The 25,814-nt window shown below is 38.5% G+C and overlaps 2 protein-coding genes and 1 pseudogene across 3 annotated transcripts in view; 1 reads left to right on the plus strand and 2 right to left on the minus strand.

Moving 5' to 3' along the window:
- LOC102174658 lies at window positions 6,753-9,507 on the minus strand (annotated as a pseudogene).
- Window positions 8,744-25,814, plus strand: part of SPATA9 (spermatogenesis associated 9) — a 30,172-nt gene continuing 13,101 nt past the window's right edge. For both annotated transcript variants that reach the window (XM_018050025.1, XM_018050026.1), the window contains exons 1-3: window positions 8,744-8,905; window positions 10,641-10,729; window positions 21,652-21,879. In XM_018050025.1, coding sequence (XP_017905514.1) covers window positions 10,664-10,729; window positions 21,652-21,879 — 294 coding nt within the window. In that variant the 5' untranslated portion in view covers window positions 8,744-8,905; window positions 10,641-10,663. The remainder of the gene's footprint in view (window positions 8,906-10,640; window positions 10,730-21,651; window positions 21,880-25,814) is intronic.
- RFESD (Rieske Fe-S domain containing) overlaps window positions 13,704-25,814 on the minus strand; it is a 36,599-nt gene continuing 24,488 nt past the window's right edge. The window contains exon 4 of the mRNA XM_018050028.1: window positions 13,704-14,008. Coding sequence (XP_017905517.1) covers window positions 13,955-14,008 — 54 coding nt within the window. The 3' untranslated portion in view covers window positions 13,704-13,954. The remainder of the gene's footprint in view (window positions 14,009-25,814) is intronic.

The following is a 25,814-nucleotide window of genomic DNA, read 5'->3' on the forward strand; positions in this document are numbered from 1 at the left end:
AATCTTTTTCTAAACTTCTTAGACCATCTTAGAGTATTCCTCCTATTGTTATTGTCTCCTTTTTCTTTCTGCTCTTGAAAGTCACTCACTCCAACTGAGAGAGGCAGTATGTTGAAGAGAATTCAAAATTTTGAAAACAGAATCTAGACAAGAGTCTTTGCCCTGCCACTTCCTCGGTGGCGATACTTTATAAATTCCTCAGAGCTTGATTCATCAAGCTGGTACAGAGATAAAGAATCCGCCTGCCGATGCAGGAGCTGTAAGAGATGCGGGTTCAATTTTGGCTTGGAAAGACTCCCTGGTGTAGGAAATGGCCACCCACTCCAGCGTTCTTGCCTAAAAATTTCCATGGACAGAGAAACCTGGAGGGCTACATTATATGGGGTTGCAGAGAGTCTGACACAGCTGAGCAGTTGAGTACACACACACAGATAGACATAGGAGAACTTACGTATGGCCCACAGAATCATTCTGTTTTCTATCTTTAAATAGAATCTGAAGAAATAATCTGGCTTTACGACATCCTTTAAAAGAAAAACAAAGCTTGCTTTTCCAATCTTTTAACTGCCTAGATAATGCATCTTAGATATGTTTAGTTTGGGGTTTTATCAACTTGTTTGTGTGAAAATTGAGTACTAACTACAAACTGACAGTGATGGTTTAGTCACTAAGTCATGCCTGACTCTTGTGACCCCATGGGCTGTAGCCCACAAGGCTCCTCTGTCCATGGGATTCTCCAGGCAAGAATTCCGGAGTGGGTTGCCATTTCCTTCTCCAGGGGGTCTTCCCAACCCAGGGATTGAACCCAGGTCTCCCGCATTGCAGGCGGATTTTTTTCCCAGCTGAGCCACAAAGAAAGGCCAAGAATACTGGAGTGGGTAGCCTATCCCTTCTCCAGCGGATCTTTCCGACCCAGGAATCAAACTGGGGTCTCCTGCACTGCAGGCAGATTCTTTACCAACTGAGCTATGAGGGAGGCCACCAACTACAAACCGGGCAGATGCAATTTAAGTCATTGGTCAAGGGGACTTCATTTTAAAATAAAGGGCATTATTATTATAATTATTGTATATAGTCTTCATAGGTTAGGACTATAGGCAATTTATTATACTTTTAATTTGTAAGAATTATTTTTGTACAAGGTACCTGAGATATACTTAAGAGGATTAGTTGGTGCTGACTGAACACCCGTGTTGTCTTGTGGCAAATTTAGATAAATTTGCACATGGTAAATTAGATCTTGTCTGGGCTCAGCTCTAAAGAAATGTCATCAACTTGCCGTAGATGTGTTGGGTCAAAGAAAGAGTGGAATGCATCCTTTAGTGTTTTAATTTTTAGCACAGGACAGTTTTCTTTTTTATACCTATGTAGAAGTACATAGAATGACCAACTTTTCTTTTTTATCTTGTTTGAATATTATTGCTTTGACCAGGGAGATCTGCTTAAGCATCTAGGCAATTAAGCTGTACATTCTGTGACTACAGGGGAAGGGACCAAAATACAAAATCTGTATTTTCAGTCATGCCTGGCAGACATTACAACATGAAGTAGATGAATCTGAGACTAACCAAAGGCCGTAAAAATATGTGGACTGTGGATACTTAAATGTCTTTAATATTGCTTTTCCTGAAAGGTTTCACTATTTCCAAGGTGAAGATGTCTATCAGATGATACATAGCTTCTCAAAAAGTCTTATTTGCAATTATGTCTACAGATTTGATGAGGGAGCTGTAAGAAAAGATTTCAGTCTAAAACATAAATTTATAACATAAGTTTTCTCAGGCTAAAATAAGATCTTTCCAATCAGAAGAATATTTTATCTTATATGTAGTTACTTTCAAAATCTGAGCAAGTTGCTAATGAAAGAAATGGCTTTTTTTGGCCCATAGAAGATAGCAAATTGATTCTGTTCCATGGGATGTGAGTTCCAGCAGAGCAACTGTTTTCATCTATTTTATTCACTACGCTATCACATAATAGTTGTTTATTTAATATTTAATGACTGAAAGCACATACCCTTACCATTATTACTGGAATAACCTTAATGATAATTTTTTACCAAAGTTGTTACAGCAGTTTGTTCATCGGGTTATTTCCTTTCATTATTTGTATTAAATATTGAGAAGATGCATTTATAAGTTGCTGCAAGAGATAGAGATTGTAATACTTTGACACCTGTACACATGATTAAGTTTTAGAAAATATACGCTGCCATTACCTTCGGAATCCTTGTATGCCCTTGTCCAATCCCATCTCTTCTTTCCTTCCTCAGAGGTCATAAGCACCATCCTGAATTTTATGTTTATGCTGCCCTTGTTTTTTTTTCTCTATAGTTTTACCACACGTATGTGTACGCCTAATACATTGCTTAGTTTTGAGTGGTTTTGAACTTCATATAAGTGGAATCATGCTTGGCTTTTTTTTTCCTGTATCTTGCTTTTCCCATTCAAAATTACTGCATTACTGCTATTCATTCATTCATGATATTGCATGTAGCTATAATTCATTCAGGTTTACTGCTGTAGAGTAACCATAATGGAACTGTTATGATTTATTTATTAATTTTGTAGTTGAAGAATGGATGTTGGGTGGTTCACAATTTCTTGATATTACAATTAGTGCAGCACCGAGCATTCACATGGCCTGAGTCCTCCCTTGTAAAGCCCAAATGATGATGACAGAGGCCTTTGTCGTCCCCTCAAGCTGGCTTCTGTGTCCTCCTCATCAGTTCAGTTCAGTTCAGTCCAACCGAACTGACTCTGTGTGTCCAGCTCTTTGCAACCCTATGGACTGCAGCACGCCAGGCCTCCCTGTCCATCACCAACTCCCAGAGTTTATTCAAACTCATGTCCATCGAGTTGGTGATGCCATCCAACCATCTCATCCTCTGTCATCCCCTTCTCCTCCAGCCCTCAATCTTTCCCAGCATAAGGGTCTTTTCAAATGAGTTAGCTCTTCCCATCAGGTGGCCAAAGTATTGGAGTTTCAGCTTCAACATCAGTCCTTCCAATGAATATTCAGGACTGATTTCCTTTAGGATGGACTGGTTGGATCTCCTTGCAGTCCAAGGGACTCTGAAGAGTCTTCTCCAACACCACAGTTCAAAAGCATCAATTCTTCAACTCTCACATCCATACATGACCACTGGAAAAACCAATAGCCTTGACTAGATGGGCCTTTGTTGGCAAAGTAATCTCTCTGCTTTCTAATATGCTGTCTAGGTTGGTCATAACTTTCCTTCCAAGGAGTAAGTGTCTTTTAATTTCATGGCTGCAATCACCATCTGCAGTGATTTTGGAGCCTAGAAAAATAAAGTCAGCCTCTGTTTCCACTGTTTCCCCATCTATTTGCCATGATGTGATGGGACCAAATGCCATGATCTTTGTTTTCTGAATGTTGAGCTTTAAGCCAACTTCTTCACTGTCCTCTTTCACTTTCAAGAGGCTCTTGAGTTCTTCTTCACTTTCTGCCATAAGGGTGGTGTCATCTGCATATCTGAGGTTATTGATATTTCTCCTGACAATCTTGATTCCAGCTTGTGCTTCTTCCAGCCCAGCATTTGTCATGATGTACTCTGCATAGAAGTTAAATAAGCAGGGTGACAATATACAGCCTTGACGTACTCCTTTTCCTATTTGGAACCAGTCTGTTGTTCCATGTCCAGTTCTAACTGTTGCTTCCTGACCTGCATACAAGTTTCTCAAGAAGCAGGTCAGGTGATCTGGTATTCCCATCTCTTTCAGAATTTTCTGCAGTTTATTGTTATCCTCCTCATCAGTTCAGTTCAGTTCAGTCGCTCAGTTGTGTCTGACTCTTTGCAATAGGACCCCATTAATCTTCGAAAAGCTTTCTTCCTTTCTGGCCTGAGATCACCCTGCTTCATCTTGTATTTCTGCTGATGCAGACTGCTATCGGCTATTTCTTCAAAGAGTCCTGGTTCCTAGTAGGAGGGTGGGGTATTTTAAAGCCTAGAATCTGAGTGTTAGATGTGCTGTTTTCTACTGGGGGGGGGGGCAGTGTTTCTAACTGTACTGCTAGAAAAAAGGTATTTTTAAAAATCGTGAGTTTATGATGATCTTGTCGATTCTGTTTAACATTGTGTTTTACTTTGTTCTTTGATTTTTTTTTAATTCAGAGTTTTACTGTATTGCATTAAAGGAGTAGAAGGATGGTTATACAGTGTTCTCTCTCATTCAGTTTTGAAAATCTAAACTACTTGCAAATTCTTAAGAATACCTTTACCACCAGATTAGAGCATTAAGTATAATGACCAATTTCTTAACAAGTAAAGTCTCATAAATTAAAACACATTTAAAATAGCTTTAAATGCATTTTTCACAAGTAGGTCAGCATATATTTTTGTATCATGTTCACTCATGCTTAAGAATTAAAGCAAGTATATTACTCTGATGGAAATATGGGGAGATCTCTCATTCATGCAATATACAGGGATAATATTTCAAGTTGAAGGGAAAAAACTCTTATTTTTTTTAATGTATCCCTATATAATCACCTACATGATAAAGAAACCTATGAAGTTTCCCAAAAGTCAGATATATATTTTCAGTTCATCTGAAGCACCTGATTATCTATAACTGAATGGGATTTCAGTAAAACAAAAATGAGCCCTAAGAGTTCCTAGAAACAAAAGCTTCCAATGGACTAGGGACAAGAAATCAGTAATGCAATCATTCCAAGGATTATGGTTGTTCCTTAAGGTACTTCCCTGGTGGCTCATCACTGCAGATGGTGACTGCAGCCATGAAATTAAAAGACACTTACTCCTTGGAAGGAAAGTTATGACCAACCTAGACAGCATATTAGAAAGCAGAGAGATTACTTTGCCAACAAAGGCTCACTCATAAAGTCTCACTTTATGAGACTTTACTTATTAAGAAATTGATCATTATACTTAATGCTCTAATCTGCTGGTAAAGGTATTCTTAAGAATTTGCAAGTAGTTTAGATTTTCAAAACTGAATGAGAGAGAACACTGCCTACAATGAGGGAGACCTGGATTCAGTCCCTGGGTTGGGAAGATCCTCTGGAGAAGGAAATGGCAACCCACTCCAGTGCTCTTGCCTGGAAAATCCCATGGACAGAGGAGCCTGGTGGGCTACAGTCCATGGAGTCGTAAAGAGTCAGACACGACTCAGCGACTTCACTTTCACTTTCTTTTACTTTAAGGAGTACAGGTTCAAACCTGTCAATACCAGAGGCATGGAGGTATCATTTTATGTTAATTTGCGCATAATTCCACTTAAGTTCTTTATCAGAGTATAACATGAAAAGGACTTCCCTGGTGGCTCAGACGATAAAGAATCTACCTGCAGTGCAAGAGATGCAAGAGACTCAGGTTCAGTCCGTGGGTTGGAAAGATCCCCTGGAGAAGGGAATGGCAGCCCACTCCAATATGAGAAGTCTTTCCACAAGCAAAAAAAAGGAGGGGGGGTATTACTCAGCCCTCAAAAAAATGAAATGATGCCATTTGAGACAACATGGAGGGACCTAGAGATCATCGTACTCAGGGGAGTAAACCAGACAGAATAAGGCACGTGTCATGTGATAACACATGTCATGTGATAACACATATCATGTGATAACACATGTGGAATCTTCATATGTGACAGTACAAATGAACTTATTGATAAAACAGAAATAAACTCACAGACATAAAAAACAAACTTATGGTTACCAAAGGGGAAAGGAAGGGAAGGGATAAATTAGGAATTTCAGATTAACAAATACACACTACTATATATAAAACATTGGGCTTCTCAGAAATTTCATTCAGGTTTTTCTGTACTGGTATGAACTTTTTGGTCAACCCAATAAATAAAAACAAGGGTCTTACTGTATAGTACAGGGAACTATATTCAATATCTTGTAATAGCCTATAATGGAAAATAATCTGAACAAAGAACATACATACACACACACATACATATGATCATTTTACTGTATAATTGAAACATTGAAAATCAACTATACTTCAATTAAAAATATAAAGCCACTCAAATCATTTGTAGGTCTTGTAACCAGTTTGATATACAACTAATTTTTTCCAATTTGTTTTCAATTTTTAGTTGGGGATTACTTTTTAGAAGTAAATATTTGAAAAAATTTGCATATATAGTCTTTCGATCTTTACTGCCTTGTATGTTTTCACTTACGCATGTATTTAGCAGTACTAAATCCATGAACTTGTGCACTTTTTACTTTCTATTCTCATATAGGTAGAATAATAGACTGCAGTTAATCTACTCAGCATTATTTAGCAACAAAAGTGTAAAGGAAAATCAAAGACAAGCGTTCTGTGTACCTGTTTCCTTATAGAGCTCATCTTGAATTAATTCAGTTAATTATTTAGGTTCTGTCACTATCAAGGGAAACTCAGTTAAAATGTAGTACTTTGTAGGTGGAGAAAACACATTTTCTTCCCACGGTGTTTAATCAACATTGTTTGTATGTAATGTATCTTAGGTGTTTTGCATTTATATTTCAGCTAATTGACTCTATGAAGACTTTGGTAGGCCTTCCCTGGTGGCTCAGAGGGTAAGGAATCCACCTGCAGTGGATCAATCCCTGGATTGGGAAGATCCCCTGGAGAAGGGAAAGGCAACCCACCCCAGTATACTTGCCTGGAGAATTCCATGGGCAGAGGAGCCTTGCAGACTATTATAGTCCATGGGGTCACAAAGAGTCAGACACAACTAAGTGACTCACACAGACTTTTATTTCCCCAGTTTCATAATTTATTATACAAACTGAGTATCACATGGTGAGTTCACATTAGCTTCTTCAAGCATGGGAACTTAACAGATAATATACAGTTCACAATCTGTTTATGTTGCTTTTACAGCTGGAGTTTTTTTAGACCTTAACTTGAAGTCTAAGAATGTCAAAGCAATACCTCTATATGTGGCCAGCACACAATTCATTCTCCCTGCCAGGGTGTAAGAGTTGAAATATTTTTTGATACCAGTGAAATGGAACTAGGCATCAGTTTCTGGACCCCCGTGACTTCAGTCTTCCAAAAGGCTCAAACTCCATGGCCTGTGTCCTTCACAGTAAGCCGCTGCCCCTCGGTCCCTCTGGAAGATTCCACCTCCCCCTCAAGCATTCAGTCATTAACACGGACTTTGTTAATGATTAAAATTTTCATCCTGCCCAAGACATAAATAACAAATTGCAGGAGGATTCTTTACCTGCTAAGCCATCAGGGGAGCCCCATTAAGGATATATATATATATTTTTAAACTGTAAAAGCATTATCATGTATTGGGAATATAAACTTGAGCCAACCAAAGACTCTGAGCTCATGAAGTTTATATTGTGATGTGGGAAACAGACAATGGGAAATCTGACCATCCCACTTTCCTATCATCTAACCAACCTCAGAAGTTCCTAAACTGCATGGCAATACTATTGTTGCTAATTCTGTCCCCTGTGTGGGCTATCATTTTACTGTAACTATCTGAAGACTTCCATCAGGCTTTCCAGGTCTACTTCATATTAATGGTACTCAACTGGAATTGTAGAATAGTTATTAAGTCATTTTAAAGGAGAAACAAAATGTGTGTGTGTGTGTGTGTGTGTGTATAGATATACCTTTGAAAATCTGTACTTACAAGATATTAGGAGGTATTTATTTTTCATGTTAAAAAGATGATTACTGGTGGGGATGTAGACTGATACTGACATAGCCAATATGGAGAACAGTATGGAAGTTCCTTTAAAAAGTAAATATAGGACTGCCATATATGATCCAGAAACCCCACAACTGCATATGCCCAGAGAAAACCATAATTCAAAACTATGCCTGATTCCAGTGTTCACTGCAGCACTGTTTATAATAGCCAGGGCATGGAAGCAACCTAAGTGTCCATCGACAGAGGAATCAATAAGGAATATGTGGTAGAGCTATACAAGGGATATTACCCAGCCAAGAAATGAGTGCAGCTGTCTCATTTACAGAGATGTGGATGGACCGAGAGACTGTCTCACGGACTGAAGGAAGTCCAAGAGATAAAACCAGATATCATACAGATATCACAATATTAACACATACATGTGGAATCTAGGAAAATGGTATCGATAATCTTATTTGCAAAGCAGAAATAGACACACAGAGATAAAGACACAGACATTGTATGAGGGAAGGGGGTGGTGATGGGATGATTTGGGAGATCAAGACCGACATATATATCTAGTGTGCATAAAATAGATAATCAATCAGAGCCCACTGTTCAGCACAGAGCAGTCCACTCGGTGTCCTGTAGCGACCTAAATGGAAAGGAATCTAGAAAAGGGGATCTACATGCACACATATGGCTGATTCACTTTGATGTATAGTAGAAACTGACACAGCAGTGTAAGGCAACTATATTCCAATAAAAAGAGGATATTGTTAGACTAAAAGTTAAACATTTGCAGTCACTCTAAAAAAAAGGTGATTCTTTACCTTACAGGAGGATTTATCTAGGGTTAGTTATTATACTTTTAAAGACTAAAGTTCCCTTCGTACATTTCAAATAATTCAATTTACACACATCCTATTTACATACAAGCTACCTCAAAATTGTAATTCAAATTTTTAAGTATGGAATACTCAATCATGAGTTGTAAATAACAACAAATAACTAAAGATAGCCACTGACAATAATTTCATCTAACTTTGTCTATAATAATGTAATATATGTAAGGGTATAGTCATAAAATATGATTAAATAAAGCCCCAAATATTAAATATTATCAGATATGGTCACAAATGTAAGTAAGAGAAGATGGGATTTTTTTTTTTTTTAACTTATCACCCTGTCTTTTTCCATCGCTTCCTTTGCAGGGAGAAGGCCATTAAGAAAGAAAAGATGAATTTCATTAGCATAACTAACAACAGAGTCAGGTAAGCTTGGAGTATGGGAAATATTAACATGATATGTTTTCCTATAGATTTTTAAAATTTTTACTGGATGCCTAGGAGGGTGAGAATGGATGAAAAGAAAACTAGGTGAAGCAATTGGGAGCTCGGACACTGGGGATGGTAGATGGAAAAAAGAATTTGGGAGCTGATGGGAGTGGAGAACACAGACGACCGAGAGAGAGCAGGTCCTAACGGGTGTTATCTGGTAGACTCTGATAGCCAGCTGTCTTAATAGCGCAAATAAAGGGTTTCATTTTCATGTAGACTCCCAGTTCGTGTGTTCATCACTGTCTAATAATATTTTCTTCCTGGCAGTAGATTTCACTTTCCAAATGGTAAGGGTCTAGTTCTCTTTAGCATCAGCTTTATGATGGAGGGAAGCAGGTGCTGTTCAGGGGCAGAGAGGTGGTTATGCTGTGATGGAGAGTGTTCTCAGAGAGGTGAGGACCGAGGACTGGGTGAAACCTGGGGATCTGGCAGGCATCACAAGCTAGAAGGATCCTACGATGATCGTTTCTCTTTTCCTGGTAGTTCCCTTACACAGACCTCCAGCTGTCAGTTTTATGCTTGCTGAAAAAACCCATCTAGCTACAGTTAAATATAAAGGCTTCAAATTAAAATGGATTTGAGTTGACCAACTAGCTCATCCACACTAAAACATTATCTCTTTGTGACCCTGTGGACTGTAGCCTGCCAGGTTCCTCTGTCCATGGGATTCTCCAGGCAAGAATACAGGAGTGGGTTGCCATGCCCTCCTCCAGGGGATCTTCCCAACTCAGGGATCGAATCCATATCTCTTTAAGTCAACCTTCATTGGCAGGTGGGTTCTTTACCACTGGTTCCACCTGGGAGGCCCAAAATATAATCAAGTCTGCATGACATGCAGTTCTTTCCAGCTTTGACAAGGGGAAAATAATGGCTGTCTGAAGTGGGAAAGTACTTAAAGGGACAAGGATGAAGGAAACAGAAAGGTGAGACTTTAAAGAAGGCAAACCAAAGACTTCATGATTTTGCCTTGGTCTGACCTAGTGATCCTCATTTGGGTGAAGGGAAAACAGCCCGTGCAGAAGTCTCTTTCTGAGTTAACTGCTGGTGTTTCTTTCTCACTTGGCATCAAAGGTGAAGCATTTCTTTTAAAGTGTATGCTAACTCTTTCCAAAGGGAGCTTTGTTCTCAGATGATCCAATAATTGAAATATCACTGCAGAAATTGAGACAAAATTCAATCCCTATTGCAGAACTTCTTGGTGTGCATCATTTTTTAGTCTCATTTCTCCTCCCTTTGTGGCTCCGAACACACTTTTCCTCCTCTTAGGCCCAGAGTGATTTCAGAGGATGCTGTAGTAAGTTCTTAGGGGCCCATTGTGCAGTAACAAAGAATTCGGAACTGCAGGTTCTGTCCTCGCTTGCTTCCCTGAGTGAGAAGGCTACTCTCACCCCTCACTAACGGTAGAGGAGGATGGGCGGTGCCCAGGCCTGCAGGCTTGCTGTGAACTAGGAACGCAACATGCCAATCAAACCTGTTGGGTGGATATGTGGGCAGGTGTTGAAGAACTTTTCTGGAAGAAGTACGCAGACTATTCTTGTGAAGGGGGTGGGGGTATGGAAACCGGGAGTTAAATCCCCAAGGGGGACGGAGCGTTCCGTGTTCTTTTGAATTATGTCTAGGAGATTTTTAGTTGAGCATATTTTTACCCCCTAATTTCTTTTTGTCTTAGTTGAGGGGATCCAGAAAGTAATCATGGACCTTATAGATGAGTTTAAAGATGAATTCCCTACCATCCTCAGATTATCACAATCTAATCAGGTAATGTGATTTTATAACTTTGAAAAGGATTGTAAAACGTATATTGTATTTTTAGTGTCATACCAATTATTGAATTTGTGATTATGAGATCAGCATTTGAAACTCAGGAAAACATTCCTTTCATCTCAGAAAAACACCACTTCAACTCTGACTCATTGGAAGGAGTCTATGTAAAACAGAAACACTGTGGGCAAGGAAGTGATATAGATAGAGGGATTAAGTTTAAGGACAATCACTGTACCATTAAATTGGAAATCTAGAACATTCTTATAGCTACAGTTGCAACCTAGTTTACTTAAGATTTGCTTAATGTAAAATTCATAAAAATACCTAGATATACTTTGACTAAAATCTGTGGTAATAGTGAAGAAATATAACTGGTAAAAATGATATCACTGGAGAGGTAACTATGGCATGAGTGTGTGTTTTAATGTGGCAAGAAAATAGTGACATCAATTTCAACAAAGTATATATGCATATGTTTTAAACAGCTGTTCCAAAAAAGGTTTAAGATAAGATATGGGAGTGGAAGGAGCTAGGTAGAGAATCATAAGGACATTTGGTCAGGAAAAGGTAACATTTGTTTAGGGGACGCATGTAACCTAATTTACTCAAAAGTACACAACTCTTACTGGAAGTATGGTTTCAGTCATTTTGGCCACAGTCAGAATAGAATATGTTGTAAAGTTATATGGTGCAGTAACAACCTGCTTATCCAGAAATCAGGCTTTTGGCAATGTCAATGTGAGGAACATAACACCTGGAAGTAAACCAAAAAGTACTCTTGAGTAACACAGTAATCACAAAGTCTGTGTATTTCATTCCAGAGGAGAGGCGTTAGAGCTACCTTTAACCATTCATTCAGACAGCTGGCATTAGACATTTTATAAATACTTTGCCTGGATCTGGAAGAAGGAATACAGAAATACACAAGACAGCATTCCTCCAGTCAGTGAGCTTAATCTAATGGATACAGAGTTATAAACAAGTAATTGCAATGAAATATGATATGAGGCATATACAATTTAGAGGAAGGAATGACTTTACATACAGCAGTCAGAGAAGACTTCATGGAGGAAAGATGCTTAAACTGGGTCTCAAAGGATGATTAGGGGTTTTCAAGGTGAAGAAAGGGATAAGGTAAGTGGGTAGGAACAGGGGAAAATATTCCAGTGGAAGTACTGTCATGCCAAAAAAGTATGAAATGTTACAGCATATTTCCAGAATGTCAAGTAAATTTGAATAAATGGCATCACCCTTAGGTCTTAACTTTGGGAAGGAGTGATACTGAAATATAAGTATCTGGATGCACAGTGGTAAGACGGCATCTAGATGGTGGTTGGCTAAGGAGGGCCGAATAGGTCTTAAAGCTCTAGTGGGCAAATCAGACTTTGTAATTCTATATTTTAGTCGTAGTAACAAACTGCTTCCTTTTATCTGTATTCCTGTCGTCTTGGTGTAAATTATTTTGAGACATGAGAGACTTTTCTTGGCCGTGCTCTGGATTATTAAGGAGAGAGCTGCTTGGTCTAGGAGATAAAATGGTTATGGCCAGCAGAGCAGTGGCAGTAGTTATTGAGAAAACGTCAAGGTAAAGTCCAGGAAGCCTAGGCCTGGAAAGGCCTATTGTCCTTCCAAGCTGTGCTTCTCCACCATTGCCAACATTAGAGAAACTGGGTTTCATTTAATTAAAGCTGCAACTTTCTTTACAGTTTCTTTCATCTCTTCCTACCCCCTGCATAGCCTCATTATCACTGGAGCCATAAACATGCTTCATGGTGAAACAGGTTGATATTCTGATCCCCAAAGAACTCTTAGTTCCTATTTCCAACTCACTGAAGCCATTTCCTTATAAGAACCACACGCTACCTTTGCAAAGAAGAATATGAACATAGTTAATGTTATTTGATTTCTGATTTTCAAAGCACATTGTTCTTTTTCTACCATTTACTCTGAAGAATATGTTGCTGAGATTGGCAGGAAACCTGAGTAGTGAGGGGATACTGTAGCACATTGAAGTTATTTGCTCTCCAAATATAAATTATCCAGAAAACAAGGCTAACATTCTGTCCTTAACTAGGTTATTGTTAAAAGGCAGATTGTAAATGTTGCAGATTTTATTTCTAGTATTGTCTGTAGTTCCCCAACATCTTGAAAGGATGATCCTGATTTTAAGACTACTCAGAGGGCTTTAGTAATTGGACTGTATTTTAAATCTCCAAATATTGTGATTAGTATTTAAATCTTAAAAAAAAATTTTTTTTAGGCACCTATTTAGGAAAAAGTCATGTTGCTGGCCTGGGGTAAAAAAAATAAAAAAGATTTGATGGGAGTGATGGTAGAATTTTTATAGAAGAATATACCCAGAATAATGGTTATTAAATAATTCTTCATGGATTTTTAAGGACATTGTTTCTACCCCACCCCCACCCCCCACCCCCCCCACCCCCCACCCCCCCCACCCCCCACCCCCCCCACCCCCCACCGCCAGGGCTGGGGAAAGTTAATTTTAGAATTCTGGCTTGAGGTTCTGGCCTCTGAGGTCTTGTATTGTCCACTCCCTCCCTTCCAACTAGCCCAGACCCCAAAACCTTCAGTATCCACATCTTTTAGTAAAAAGTAAGTTTTTAAGGTTTACACTTGCAAATTGCAAGTGATTTCTATATGAGGACTTTAAAATACTAAACTTTTAAGTTTGAACAAATAAAAAATGCAGCTATAATTAGGGAATTAAATTTTTTTAGTTCAAATAATCTTTACTTGGATGAGAGAAATTTTTTATGGTAAGTAAGATCAGATTTACTCATGAAAAGTAGTTACATAACCCCCTTTTTTTTGGTCATTATCTTGCACTTAACTGTGTACTACAAAACTGAGGATTGTAGACAGAGTACCTTAGAATCCATGCAAAAACTGGATTTTTACAGCTGTAGATACATTTTTCTGAACTCTATGCTTTCTTCTTTTTTTTTTCTTTAAACATGTGGTATGGAAAGTGCTGGTATGACCAAACCAATTTTCTTTGCTCAATGTGCAGCAAGCCTAATGCTGAGATGCTGAAATTTGCAGCAAAGAAGGGGTTTATTCATAAGACAGCCAAGTGAGGAGACAGAGCACATCTCAGATCCATCTCCCCAAAGGCAAGGGGCTTGGGATGCATATGGTGAAGAGCATAGCGTAGTCAGAGGTGCAGATGAAGGTGTTTGGAGGCAGGAAAAAGCTGAGCTAATGTCTGCTGTCTGTAGGCATATCAGAGTTATATGCTTCTTCACGGGATGCCTGTTGAGAAAATGTTGGTGTTAGCATGAACTGAGGGTGCAGCTTTTGGCCCCTTGATGTCAAAAAGTTACCCATTGCACACCCGAGCAGGCCCAGCTGAATGGTCACGTGATCGTGACTAGTTTGAACTGGGAAAGATTAGCTCCATGGTTCCTGAAGCAACCATTACTAGCAAGCCATATGTCAGAGGTGTGAATCTATAGCAGGCAAGTAAAGAAGTCTTGGGATATATTTGTCTAAGCCACGTGACACTTGGAAGGTACACAGTTTGCAGAAACAGTTAAGGCAAGCTTGATCAGTGAAGGCAGATCAGTGAAGCAGAGAGTGTTTTGTTTTGTTTTGTCTTGTCTTTTTTTTAAAAAAAAAACAAGTACTTCCCTGCTCCTCTGTAAGACTAGCTTGGGAATTGTTAGTCACCAGTTTCTGTTAACCCTATGGGGTACATCTTCAGAGTGGGCTTTTTAACCCCATGGGGCACACTTTCACTGGGGATGTACCAGTGATGTCTGGAAATTGCTTGTATTGGTATATATTGGGGTTTCTAAGCATAATGAGAGTAGAACTGTAGCTAGAGTGTTCTGTAATTCAGTTGTATGTTTCTCCTTGATGAGGTATTTTTTTTGTTGTTTGTTTTTTTGTGGGGCACTATCAATTATTGGGAAAGTTACAGAGCACATTGTGTACTGAAAACTTCCTAGATGGTTTCTTACTTAATATTTGCTATATTTTCCCAATGTTTCTCAACATTAACGTGTTATATTTTTCATTCATTCATTTGAATAAATATATTTACAGAGCATCTACTGCTTGACAGTCACTATTCCAGGCACTGGCGAAGCATCAGTGAGCCAAATGGCTATAAAACACTGCTGCCATAAAACTTACATCCTAAAATAATACACCCCCAGACTTATATCCTAGTCAAGTATAAGAACAATAAACAAGGAAAATAAACTACACATTCTGTTAATAGTAGATCTTAAGGAGAAGAAAACATAGCCGAGAAGGGGTATGAAGTGTAAGTGTGGGATGGGAGAACAGTTGATGGGTAAGGGAGGGTGACCAAGGGGGTCTTAGTGAAAAAGTCATTCTTGAATTGCGACTTGAAGGAAGTGAGGGAGCAAACCTTGGTGTCTTTGAGGACTAGAATGGCACCGTTAGTTCAGAGTCCCTGAGATGGGGGTCTGGTTAACTAGCTCAACAAGTAATGAAAGAGGGCAAGGGAGAGAAAAAGACGATGAGGCCAGGGAGGTGAAGGAAAGGCAGTCTTCGCAGACCATTGAAGGACCTCAGGCGTGTGCACTGAGTACATCAGGAGGCCACTGACATGCTTGAGTAGAAAAGCAAGATCGGGTCTGATGTAAGTTTTAATTGTATCTCTCTGGCTGATGTGTTGAGGAGCAGAAAGAAAGTAGGTGAGGGTGGAAGCAGGGAGTCCATGGAGGAAGCTAATTTTCAAGTCTGGAGAAAAGACGATAGTGGCATGTGAACATTAATGGAATGAGTTGTTGGTACTGGGGCTGGTGAGAAGTGGTCAAATTCTGGGACTATTCAGAGAAAGAGTTGAATAAGATTTGCTGACAGATTGGTTTCAGAGATGTAGGGTAGTAAAAAGCCGGCGTTACTAGAAATTGGAGTTCAGCATTAACACTGCTGATGACAGAAAAATGGACGCCACTCTGGGAAAAAGAAGAGAGGAAAGCAGGGTGTGTCTTCAAAGAATGGAGCTCAAATAGTGAGATCGGGAGCAGAATCCGTGAGTCAATCTGACTGATGCTGAGTTTCTTTGGTAAATGGTCTCTAAGTCCCTTGTTTATCTCTGAGGTGGTGGTGGTTGGGAGTTGGACTTTCTTTTCTGACATTTGGTGGTATGCTCAGATGATGATGACAAAAAGAATCATCTGAATGTGCATACTTTGCAACAGATTCCAGGATGTTTAGGCTGAGGGTCAAAACATTTTAAAAAGAAAAGGAAGAAATAAGGACTTAATTTGGGTTCAGCATTTAAATTTACACATGTGGTTTGGTAAGAAAATACATAGCATAAAAGTGAAAAGAAAGTGAAGTCATTCAGTCGTATCCGACTCTTTGTGACCCCATGGACTGTAGCCTACCAGGTTCCTCTGTCTGTGGGATTTTCCAGGCAAGAGTACTGGAATGGGTTGCCATTTCCTTGACAGCAGACAAAAAGGAAAAGCTGGTACTTCAATGAGGAAGAACCTTTTATTTAAAATTTTCTGTTAGAGCTCATTTAAAAAGTAACTCACTGAAAGTAAGAGTGAATTGGAACCATCAACATAAACTGGTGACTTTTCTTTTTTTAAAGAATGTCTCCTTCTGCATTTTAAGAAATATAAGTAGCCTTTTCTCTGCTGTCAACTTCGTATTCTCAGAGCCATTAAGAACCAGTCAACATGCATCCCTGTGCCCAGATTTGGTTTTTAATACTGTTCTTCTTAAAAGCAATGATGGTCTTCTTGGGAATTCCATGTTTTGTGGCAGGGAAAATAAAAGGGATCAGAAACATTTTGTTGTTAAAAGTAATCATTCTTTCAGTTATCTAGGAAAGTATCAAAATGCCTGCCTTAAGCATTTTAAAATGGAAGCAGAGTCATCAAATTGTAACCATTTAAGCATTAAAGGAAACAAAGATGATATTAATTAGGAAGAGACTGAGTCTGTTGGAAAATGCCATAAACTCAGGAAGAGACTAAAATGAGAAAGATAACCAAAAGTGCAATAAAGCTTTACTATAATGCACACTTGAATTTTTTAAAATATTGTTTGCAATAAATGGCTGTATTTTTGGTCAACACAAATTTTATGAACCTTACAGGAGAGTTTTGATTAGTAGACTATCAATTACAAATAGGCTTATTTTTCTACAGAGATAAAAACTTAGACAATTTTGTAAAAGAGGAAAAAGTTGAATGGATCAGGCTAGTGTACTCTTTGGAAGGATGCATCAAGACTGGTTAATCAAAATACACATGCAAAGTCAGTGAATCCAGGCCAATACAGATCACCAAGATTTTGTAAAAGAACTGACAAAATAAGGACAGGGAAACTGCAGAATGTTAATATTTTGCAGCTGAAAAATGAAGGTCCCTAAAACACTAATGACCATATAGACAAGGTTTCAGTAACGGTGGGACTGCACATATACCATTTTTGTTTGACCTGGCAATATGGCCCTCACCATCTGATTATAAACTATAATGAGAGAAAACGCAGTACAGTCAGCTCTCAGTACCAGGGATTCAACAAACCTCTGATTGAAAATATTCAGGAAAAAAATCTCCAGTAAGTTCCAAGAAGCAAAACTTAAGTTTGCTGATTGCAGACAACTATTTACATAACACATTGTATGAGGCTTTATAAGTAATCTAGAGATGATTTAAAGTATAAAGGAGGATGTGCCTAGGTTATATGCAAATACTGTTTTATATAAAGGACTTAAGTATCCATGGATTTGGAGATGCTTGGGGGTCCAAGAACTAACTAATCCACCGGGGATACCGAGGGACAACTGTAAATTGTGATGGGAAGTAAAACCAAACTTTTTCCAGCTGCTCTGCCTTGAGGAGGAGTTGGGAGGAAGAGTCAGCGCAGCAGAGCCTGAGGTCACAAGAGACTGAATCTGTTTGTGCAGGAACTTTGGATACTGAGGACCATGTGGTTTCTCTTCAAGGGGTGCTTGCGGCCAGCTTAGATAATATCAAGTGATCACACCCGTGTATTTTTTGTGCTTGTTCTACCTGCCATATAACTGCTTGTAAGGATTGCTGTGCTCTAAAGAGGCTTGGAATTACAGCAACTGTAGCAGCCCACAGCTTAGCCCATCCTCTACTGTTGTGTTGACTAGGAGGATTGAGACCACAGGTGGGCTAATGGGACTTTTCTGCAAAGTTAATAGACTAAGCCACAGTAGGACACCAGATGTTGCAGAAATAAGTCTTCATTGACAGTCTAGAACAGCTTTTGATTATCTCCAATGGCAAATGCTGAAGAGTAAGAGAAGTACTGAAATTTGATGACAAAAACAGCACTAATAAAATTATGACTACAGGATAAAAGTTGAGGCATTTAAAATAAAGATACATCATGTTAGCCCTTAAACAAATATGATGTTTACTGTAGATCAAAAAATCCAAAAGCTGTTTTGAACTTAGATATTTGGACTCAACAAATAAATGAGATTCAAAGTCACTTCTTTTTGTTATTAACCAACTCTTTCCTCCAAGTTATATACTGAAAAGCCAGAATAGCTCATAAAATTACTTAAATGAATAATGGAAATTATACTTGTCTGTTGCCTGGAATGCGGTCTAACCACATTGTAAGTCATTTCCCTGTGGTTCATTTTCTGCTAGAACAGAGAGCTACATGTCATGTGTTTTAGAAATGCCAGAAGTGTTTTCTGTCAGAATGTTCATAGAAGATTTGAGGTTTTCAGAACTGAAAGTATTGTGAGCTTGTTTAGTATATAGGGATTTTGTTTTATTTTTCTTTTAAACTGTACAATGCATAGTGTATGTGTACTATATTTTAACATTAGAAATTTTAAATCATACATTTTGTATTATGTATGTATGCTATATATTATATACAAGGATGTCCATTGACTCTCACCACTTTTATTCAACATAGTTTTGGAAGTCCTAGCCACAGGTATCAGAGAAGAAAAAAATTAAAGGAATCCAAATTGGAAAGGAAGAAGTAAAGCTGTCACTGTTGGCAGTTGACATGATATTATACATAGAGAATCCTAAAGATGCTACCAGAAAACTACTTGAACTCATCAATGAGTTCAGTAAAGCTGCAGGATACAAAATTAATATTTAAAAATCTGCTGCATTTCCAGACACTAACCATAGACCATCAGAAAGAGAAGTTAAAGAAACAATCCCATTTACCATTGCATCAAAAAGGATAAAATACCTAGGAATAAACCTACCTATGGAGGTAAAAGACCTGTACTTGGAAAACTATAAGACAGTAATGAAAGAAATTGAAGACACACAGACAAATGGAGAGATATACCATATTCTTGGATTGGAAGAATTAATATTATTAAAATGATCATACCACTCAAGGCAACATACAGATTCAACATAATCCCTATCAAAATACCAATGGAATTTTTTTTCACAGAACTAGAACAAATAATTTTAAAACTTATATGGAAACACAAAAGACCCCAAATAGCCAAAACACTCCTGAGAAAGAAGAACACATGGGAAGAATCATGGTCTCTGACTTCAGACTATACTACAAAGCTATAATAACCAAAACTGTATGGTCCTGGCACAAAAATAGACACATAGGTCAATGGAACAGAATAAAGAGCCTAGAAATAAACCCACACACTTATGGTTAACTAATCTATGACAAAGGAGGCAAGAATATACAGTAGAGAAAAGACAGTCTCTTCAATAAGCAGTGCTAGGAAAACTGGACAGCTACTTATATAAGAAAGAAATTAGTGTTCTCTAACACCATATATAAAAATAAACTCAAAATGGATTAGCTACCCAAATGCAAAAGAGGATACTATAAAATTCCTAGAGGAAAACATAGGCAGAACATGCTGACATAATTTACAGCAATATTTTTTTGATCCATCTCCTAAAGCAAAGGGAACAAAAGTAAAAATAAACAAATGGGAAAATAATTAAACTTAAAAGCTTTTGCACAGCAAAGGAAACTATTGATAAAAGGAAAAGACAACCTACTGAATGGGAAAAGAGACTTGTAAATGATGTGACTGATAAGGGGTAATATCCAACATATATAAATAGTTTATGAAATTTAACATTTAAAAAGTCAACAATCTGATTTTTAAAATTGGCAGAAGACCTGAAGAGACATTTTTCTAAAGAGGAAATGCAGATTGCTATCAGGCACATGAAAAGATGTTCATCGTTGCTAATCATCAGGGAAATACAAATTGAAACAACAATGAGATATCACCTCACACCTGTCAGGATGGCTGTCATCAAAAAGAACATAAATAATGTCACTGAGGGTGTGGAGAAATAGGAACCCTCCTACACTGTTGTTGGGAATGTAAACTGGGGCAGCCACTGTGGAAAACAGTATGGTAATTTCTCAAAAACTAAAAATAGAACTACCATATGACCCAGCAATTAAACTCCTGAGTATACATCCAAAAAGTTAAAAACACTAGTTCAAAAAGATGCCTGTGCCTCAGTGTTCACAGCAGCATTATTTACAGTTGCCAAGATATGGAAGCAACCTAAATGTCCATCAACTGATGAATGGATAAAGATGTGTTACACAATGGAATACTATTTGGCCATAAAAATGAAATTTTGCCATTTGCAGTAACAGAGATGGACTTGGAGGGCATTTGGCTAAGTGAAATAAGTCAGAGAAAGACAAATACTGTTCTTATCACTTATATGTGAAATATTAAAAAATGTAGCAAACTAGTGAATAAAACAAGAAAGAAACAGATTCAGAGATATAGGAAGCAAACTAGTGGTTACCAGTGGGGAGAAGGAAAGGGGAGGGGCAGCATAAGGTTAACAAATAGAAAAGGAGTTACTATGGGATTATATGATACCATAAATTGTAAAGCACTGTAGAATTTAAAGATCTTTTCATTTAATTAAAAAAAAGGAAAACCAGACATCTCAAGTTAACAAATTTAGCACTTTACTGTATATGGGAAGATGGAAGAACCTGGGCTCATTAACATCATTCCTTTGCTCTGCACCTTAACTAGTAAAAAAATTTTTTCAAGTAAATTGTACATTATGTATATATGCTATATATTATCATTTGAAATTATAAAGTAAGCTGGGAAAATATTTAAAAGAGTTTTGAATAAGGATTGTTTGAAAAATTCAAACATTGAATCATATTTGAATAAGAATTATTTACTTTTGAAAGAGTTCTTTTTAAAAAATGCAAAAACAAATAAATAAATCCAGAGAAAACATGAAAAGTTTTTGTCTTTAGGTTCATAAGTTAATTCTGGAAATGGCAACCCACTCCAGTATTCTTGCCTGGAAAATTCCATGGACAGAGGAGCCTGGCAGGCTACAGTCCATGGTGTCCCAACATTGGACACGACTAGTGACGTTCACTTTCACATCGTAAGGAAAAAAATCATATATTCATATAATTATTTAAATACATGGATGAGATCTGTGAGCTGTATGGAGGGTAGGAGATAATTATTGGACACTCAATATCAGGCACAATGTACAGTTAGGTGGCACTTGTCTCTGCCTAAAGATTTTTAAAATGTCCTGGAAACAAATGGGTGGTTGCGGGGGTTTCAGGCGGAATGGAAGAAGGGAGCAATGTGAGTGAAATAAGTGAAGGGGATTAAGAGGTACAAATCTCCAGGTATATAATAAGTAATGAGGACACAATATACAGCACAAGGAACATGATCAACAATATTGTAATAACTTTATATGGGAACAGAGGGTTATTAGACTTATTGTGGTGGTTGTTTCATACTGTTTGCAAATGTCAAATTATGGAGCACACCCAAGACTACCATACTATTGTACATCACCTATATTTCAAATTAAAAAAAAATTTTAATAAATAAATAATGCACTGGAGAATCACACATCAGTCATTTTCAAAGACTTCTTTTCCAGAAAAGAGAACCCATGCGGAAACCATCCAAAATCAGAATGGCCATCGCTTTAGCCAAGATCAACCGAGGAACATTAATTCAAGGATTAAACACCATTTCCAGATCCTCCAAATCAGTTGCCAAACTTCTGCAGCCTCAGCTTGCTTGCAGACTTTTAGAGTTGAGGGCCATATCTCATCGTTTGCTCAAGGAAGTTAATGCACCAAGGCAACCCCTGTATAACGTACAGGTAAGTGAACGTTGCATTTGCTCAGGATGTGGGTATTTTTGTAGGAAATATTCTGAAATTGCACAGTATGAAGAATGAAAATGTAGCACATTTGACTGTCCTAGATGTAAAACAAAAACCGTTGGCTGAGGGAAATGAATGCATGGGACTTTTTTTCAGTATAGTATGTTCTCTGGTTTAAATAAATCTGAAATAGGAAGTAATGCAGACTTTTTTCTCCCTTGTTATTCGATTGAACTAAATGAAACTTTTGATTTCACATGGTTCAACCTAAATCAGTTCTGTTCATTTCAGTTGTTCAGTCGTGTCCGACTCTTTGGGACCCCATGGACCACAGCACGCCAGGCCTCCCTGTCCATCACCAACTCCTGGAGTTTACTCAAACTCATGTCCATTGTGGGTTGCCATCTATGGGGTCACACAGAATCAGACACGACTGAAGCGACTTAGCAGCAGCAGCAGCAGCATGTCCATTGAGTCAGTGATGCCATCCAACCATCTCATCCTCTGTTGTCCCCTATAAGCATGCAAATTATCACTTATGTCAAACCTTAAAGAAATTCTACAACAAGCCTTAAAAATGATTGTGCTTTGTGTCCTTTTCCCTATAACCTTTTTATGTCTCCAATATAATCTTTGTTTGATATAATGAGTATCTTTATCTGTAAACTCATTTTGATAAGACGTGTCAATGTTCAGGTCTGCTTCAAATTCCATGTTCTATGTTGTTTTATTGAGACTCTATTAAGGACAAAAAAGCTCTAAGTTTTTCTAGACCAGTTTCTTTTTTTCTAAACTTTATGGCACACAACTCTGAGTTTTTCAATCTGGGCATTATTCAAAACATTCCTTTGTTAAAATGAGAGTTAAGCCAGAAAGGATATGTATTAGTTCTTATAGTCAAACAACCCAGAGTTGAGAAGCTTTCAGGCATAGCTGGATATAGTACACAATATCTTCAGGATCCTCTTTCTTTCTTTGAGTCCTCTTTTGGTTCAGCTTTCTCTGTGTTGACTCCATTCTTAGACTGGCTTTCTCCTCGTGGTCACAAGATGATTTGCAGTTGTTCTCAGGGGCTACATCCTCCCAGGTTCAATTACAACAGAAAATAATAACAGTCCTTGATCCAACATTCCTGGCTAGGTCCTGAGGTGCACTTTTAGAGATTGACTCTAAACCGAGGAAATGGGGTGCATTGTTTGGTCTAGGAATTGACTACTACTTCATTGCTAGAGTAGGGTTGCAGCCCCATTCAGACAACACCACTTAAGGGTGGGGAAAGGATGAACCCTCAAACAAAAATGTGTTGTTTTGAGAAGATGAGAAAATGTATGATGAGTGGTTAAAATAAACAAACTATTATATAGGAATCTCTCTTTGATCAAAGATTTTGACATTTCCAGAAAGCATCAGCTATTTCAACTGTGAATTGCCTGAGACAGCATTTATAAAAGGCTCCTTTATAATACTTGATGTTTGAGAAAGTAAAGAATGGTTTCTGTTCTGTTAACCGTCAGATTTCTAAGCACTATCAGGCTTATTCCTGCATCTTTAGATCATCAAAAAGAAACATAGCTGAACTGTATTAAATTCCCACTGAAATAGCTTTCTGAATCTAATGTTTTGCCTTGCTCTTTCCTTGCATTGTTAGACCCACAGTTTCTACAGAGTTGATATAAGAACTGTTCTTTGCAGACTATTTCTGTATTTATTATGAAATAATGTTTAAAGACACTGTCCGTTATTGTTATTCAGAGCCTTTTCTCCTCCTCTTTGCTAAGTTAAACTATGAAGTCAAACTGAGATTTGACTTTATTTACTAGGTAGTGAGTTAGTCTGCCATATCTCCATCATGGAGAGGAACCTTGAAATCAAGAGACTCATCTTTTTATAGGAATGCTGGCTCATCTGCCCAGAGAAAGAGAGAGAGAGAGAGAGAAGCATATGTCTCAGGAGCAGAAGGAAAAGGCTTTCTCGTTAGTGCCCTGTGTCATGTCCTGAGAAGTATCTCTCTAGATCTTTCCAAAGGAACATACCTTCTCTAGCTGCCAAAATTGTTTGCTATTCAACCATATCCTTTGCTCAGAAGACCCAATCTGTACAGGAATGAGAGACATTCATGGAGATTGTCTCCCAATACTCACGAAAATTCAATGGCAGAAAAATAATTTCTGTTTCCAGTGGAATCGGGGTTTTCTTCTATCCAATAATGAGAACAATATTGAATGGATTCTTTACCACTGAGCCACCTGGGAAGCCTGGAGAACTGAGTGTGTGTGTGCACTTGGACACTCAGTCATGTCTGACTCTTTACAGCCCCATGGACTTTGTGTAGCCTGCCAGGCTCCTCTGTCTATGGAATTTTTCAGGCAAGAATATTGGAGAGGATTGCCATTTCCTCTTCTTCCCCACCTAGGAATTTAACTCGCGTCTCTTGCATCTCCTGCATCGGCAGGTGGATTCTTTACCTCTAGCACCACCTAGGAAGCCCACAGCTATGGTATTGTGGTTTATTATTTTAACTTCTTTGTGGTATTCCATTATAAGAAAAAAGAATCCACAGTTTATCTATTACTGTATACCAGTAACTTCACTCACTTAGTTGTGTCCGACTCTTTGCAACCCCGTGGACTGTAGCCCACCAGGCTTCTTTGTTCATGGGATTTTCCAGGCAAGAGTACTGGAGTGGGTTGCCATTTCCTTCTCCAGGCGATCTTCCTGACCCAGGGATTGAACCCAGGTCTCCCATATTGCAGGCAGACGCTTTAACCTCTGAGTCCCTATAAGAAGAAAGAATCCACAGTTTATGTGTTACTGGACAGATAGACAATTTAGTTTCCAAATTTTTTACATTGCGAACAGTGCTTCAGTGAACACTCTTGTAACTGAGTCCGTGTCCATATGTTGAGACGTTTCTCCAGGACTGCTGTGTCATGAGGGGTGAACAGCTTCAACTCCCCTTGTGGCTCAGACGGTAAAGCATCTGCCTACAATGTGGGAGACCTGAGTTTGATCCCTGGGTCAGGAAGATCCTCTGGAGAAGGAAATGGCAACCCACTCCAGTACTCTTGCCTGGAAAATCCCATGGATAGAGGAGCGTGGTAAGTTACAGTCCATGGGGGTCACAAAGAGTCAGACACGATTGAGCGACTTCACTTTCAATTTTACTAGCTGTTATCAAAATGCTTCCCAGATGGTGCTAGTGGTAAAGAACCCGCCTTGACACGACTGACGGACTTCACTTTCACTTTTCACTTTCATGCATTGGAGAAGGAAATGGCCACCCACTCCAGTGTTCTTGCCTGGAGAATCCCAGGGACTGGGGAGCCTGGTGGGCTGCCATCTGTGGGGTCGCACAGAGTCGGACACAACTGAAGCGACTTAGCAGCAGCATCAGCAGCCAGTGTAGGAGACGCGTTCAATCCCTGGGTCGGGAAAATCCCCTGGAGAAGGGCATGGCAACCCACTCCAATATTCCTGCCTGGAGAATCCCATGGACAGAGGAGCTTGATGGGCTACAGTCCACAGGGTCACAAAGAGTCAGACACAAACGAAGTGACTTAGCATGTGCACACACACTCTTGGAAGCCTTTGTGATTCTTATCTGAGGATAATTTCGATTCTGGAAAACTTTCAGCCATTATGTCTTCAAATATTGCCTCCTCATTTTCTCTGATCTCGTTCCAGAATGCCTACTAAACACACTTTTGAATCTTCTCATTTTAGTCCTGATGTCCATTTACCTTTCTTGTATTATCCTTTATCTCTTTTTGATACATCCGAATAATTTCCTCTGATCTGTCTTCCAGTTAACTAACTCTCTCCCGCTCTAATATGCTCTTTTACTTATTAAATGTACTTTAAGTTTCAAACATTATATTTGTCATCTCTAGAAGTTCTATAATTTTTGGTGTTTCCCTCCAAATTTCTACTTT

Source organism: Capra hircus, chromosome 7, assembly GCF_001704415.2.
Source record: "Capra hircus breed San Clemente chromosome 7, ASM170441v1, whole genome shotgun sequence".
In the NCBI taxonomy this organism is placed as follows: domain Eukaryota; kingdom Metazoa; phylum Chordata; class Mammalia; order Artiodactyla; family Bovidae; genus Capra; species Capra hircus.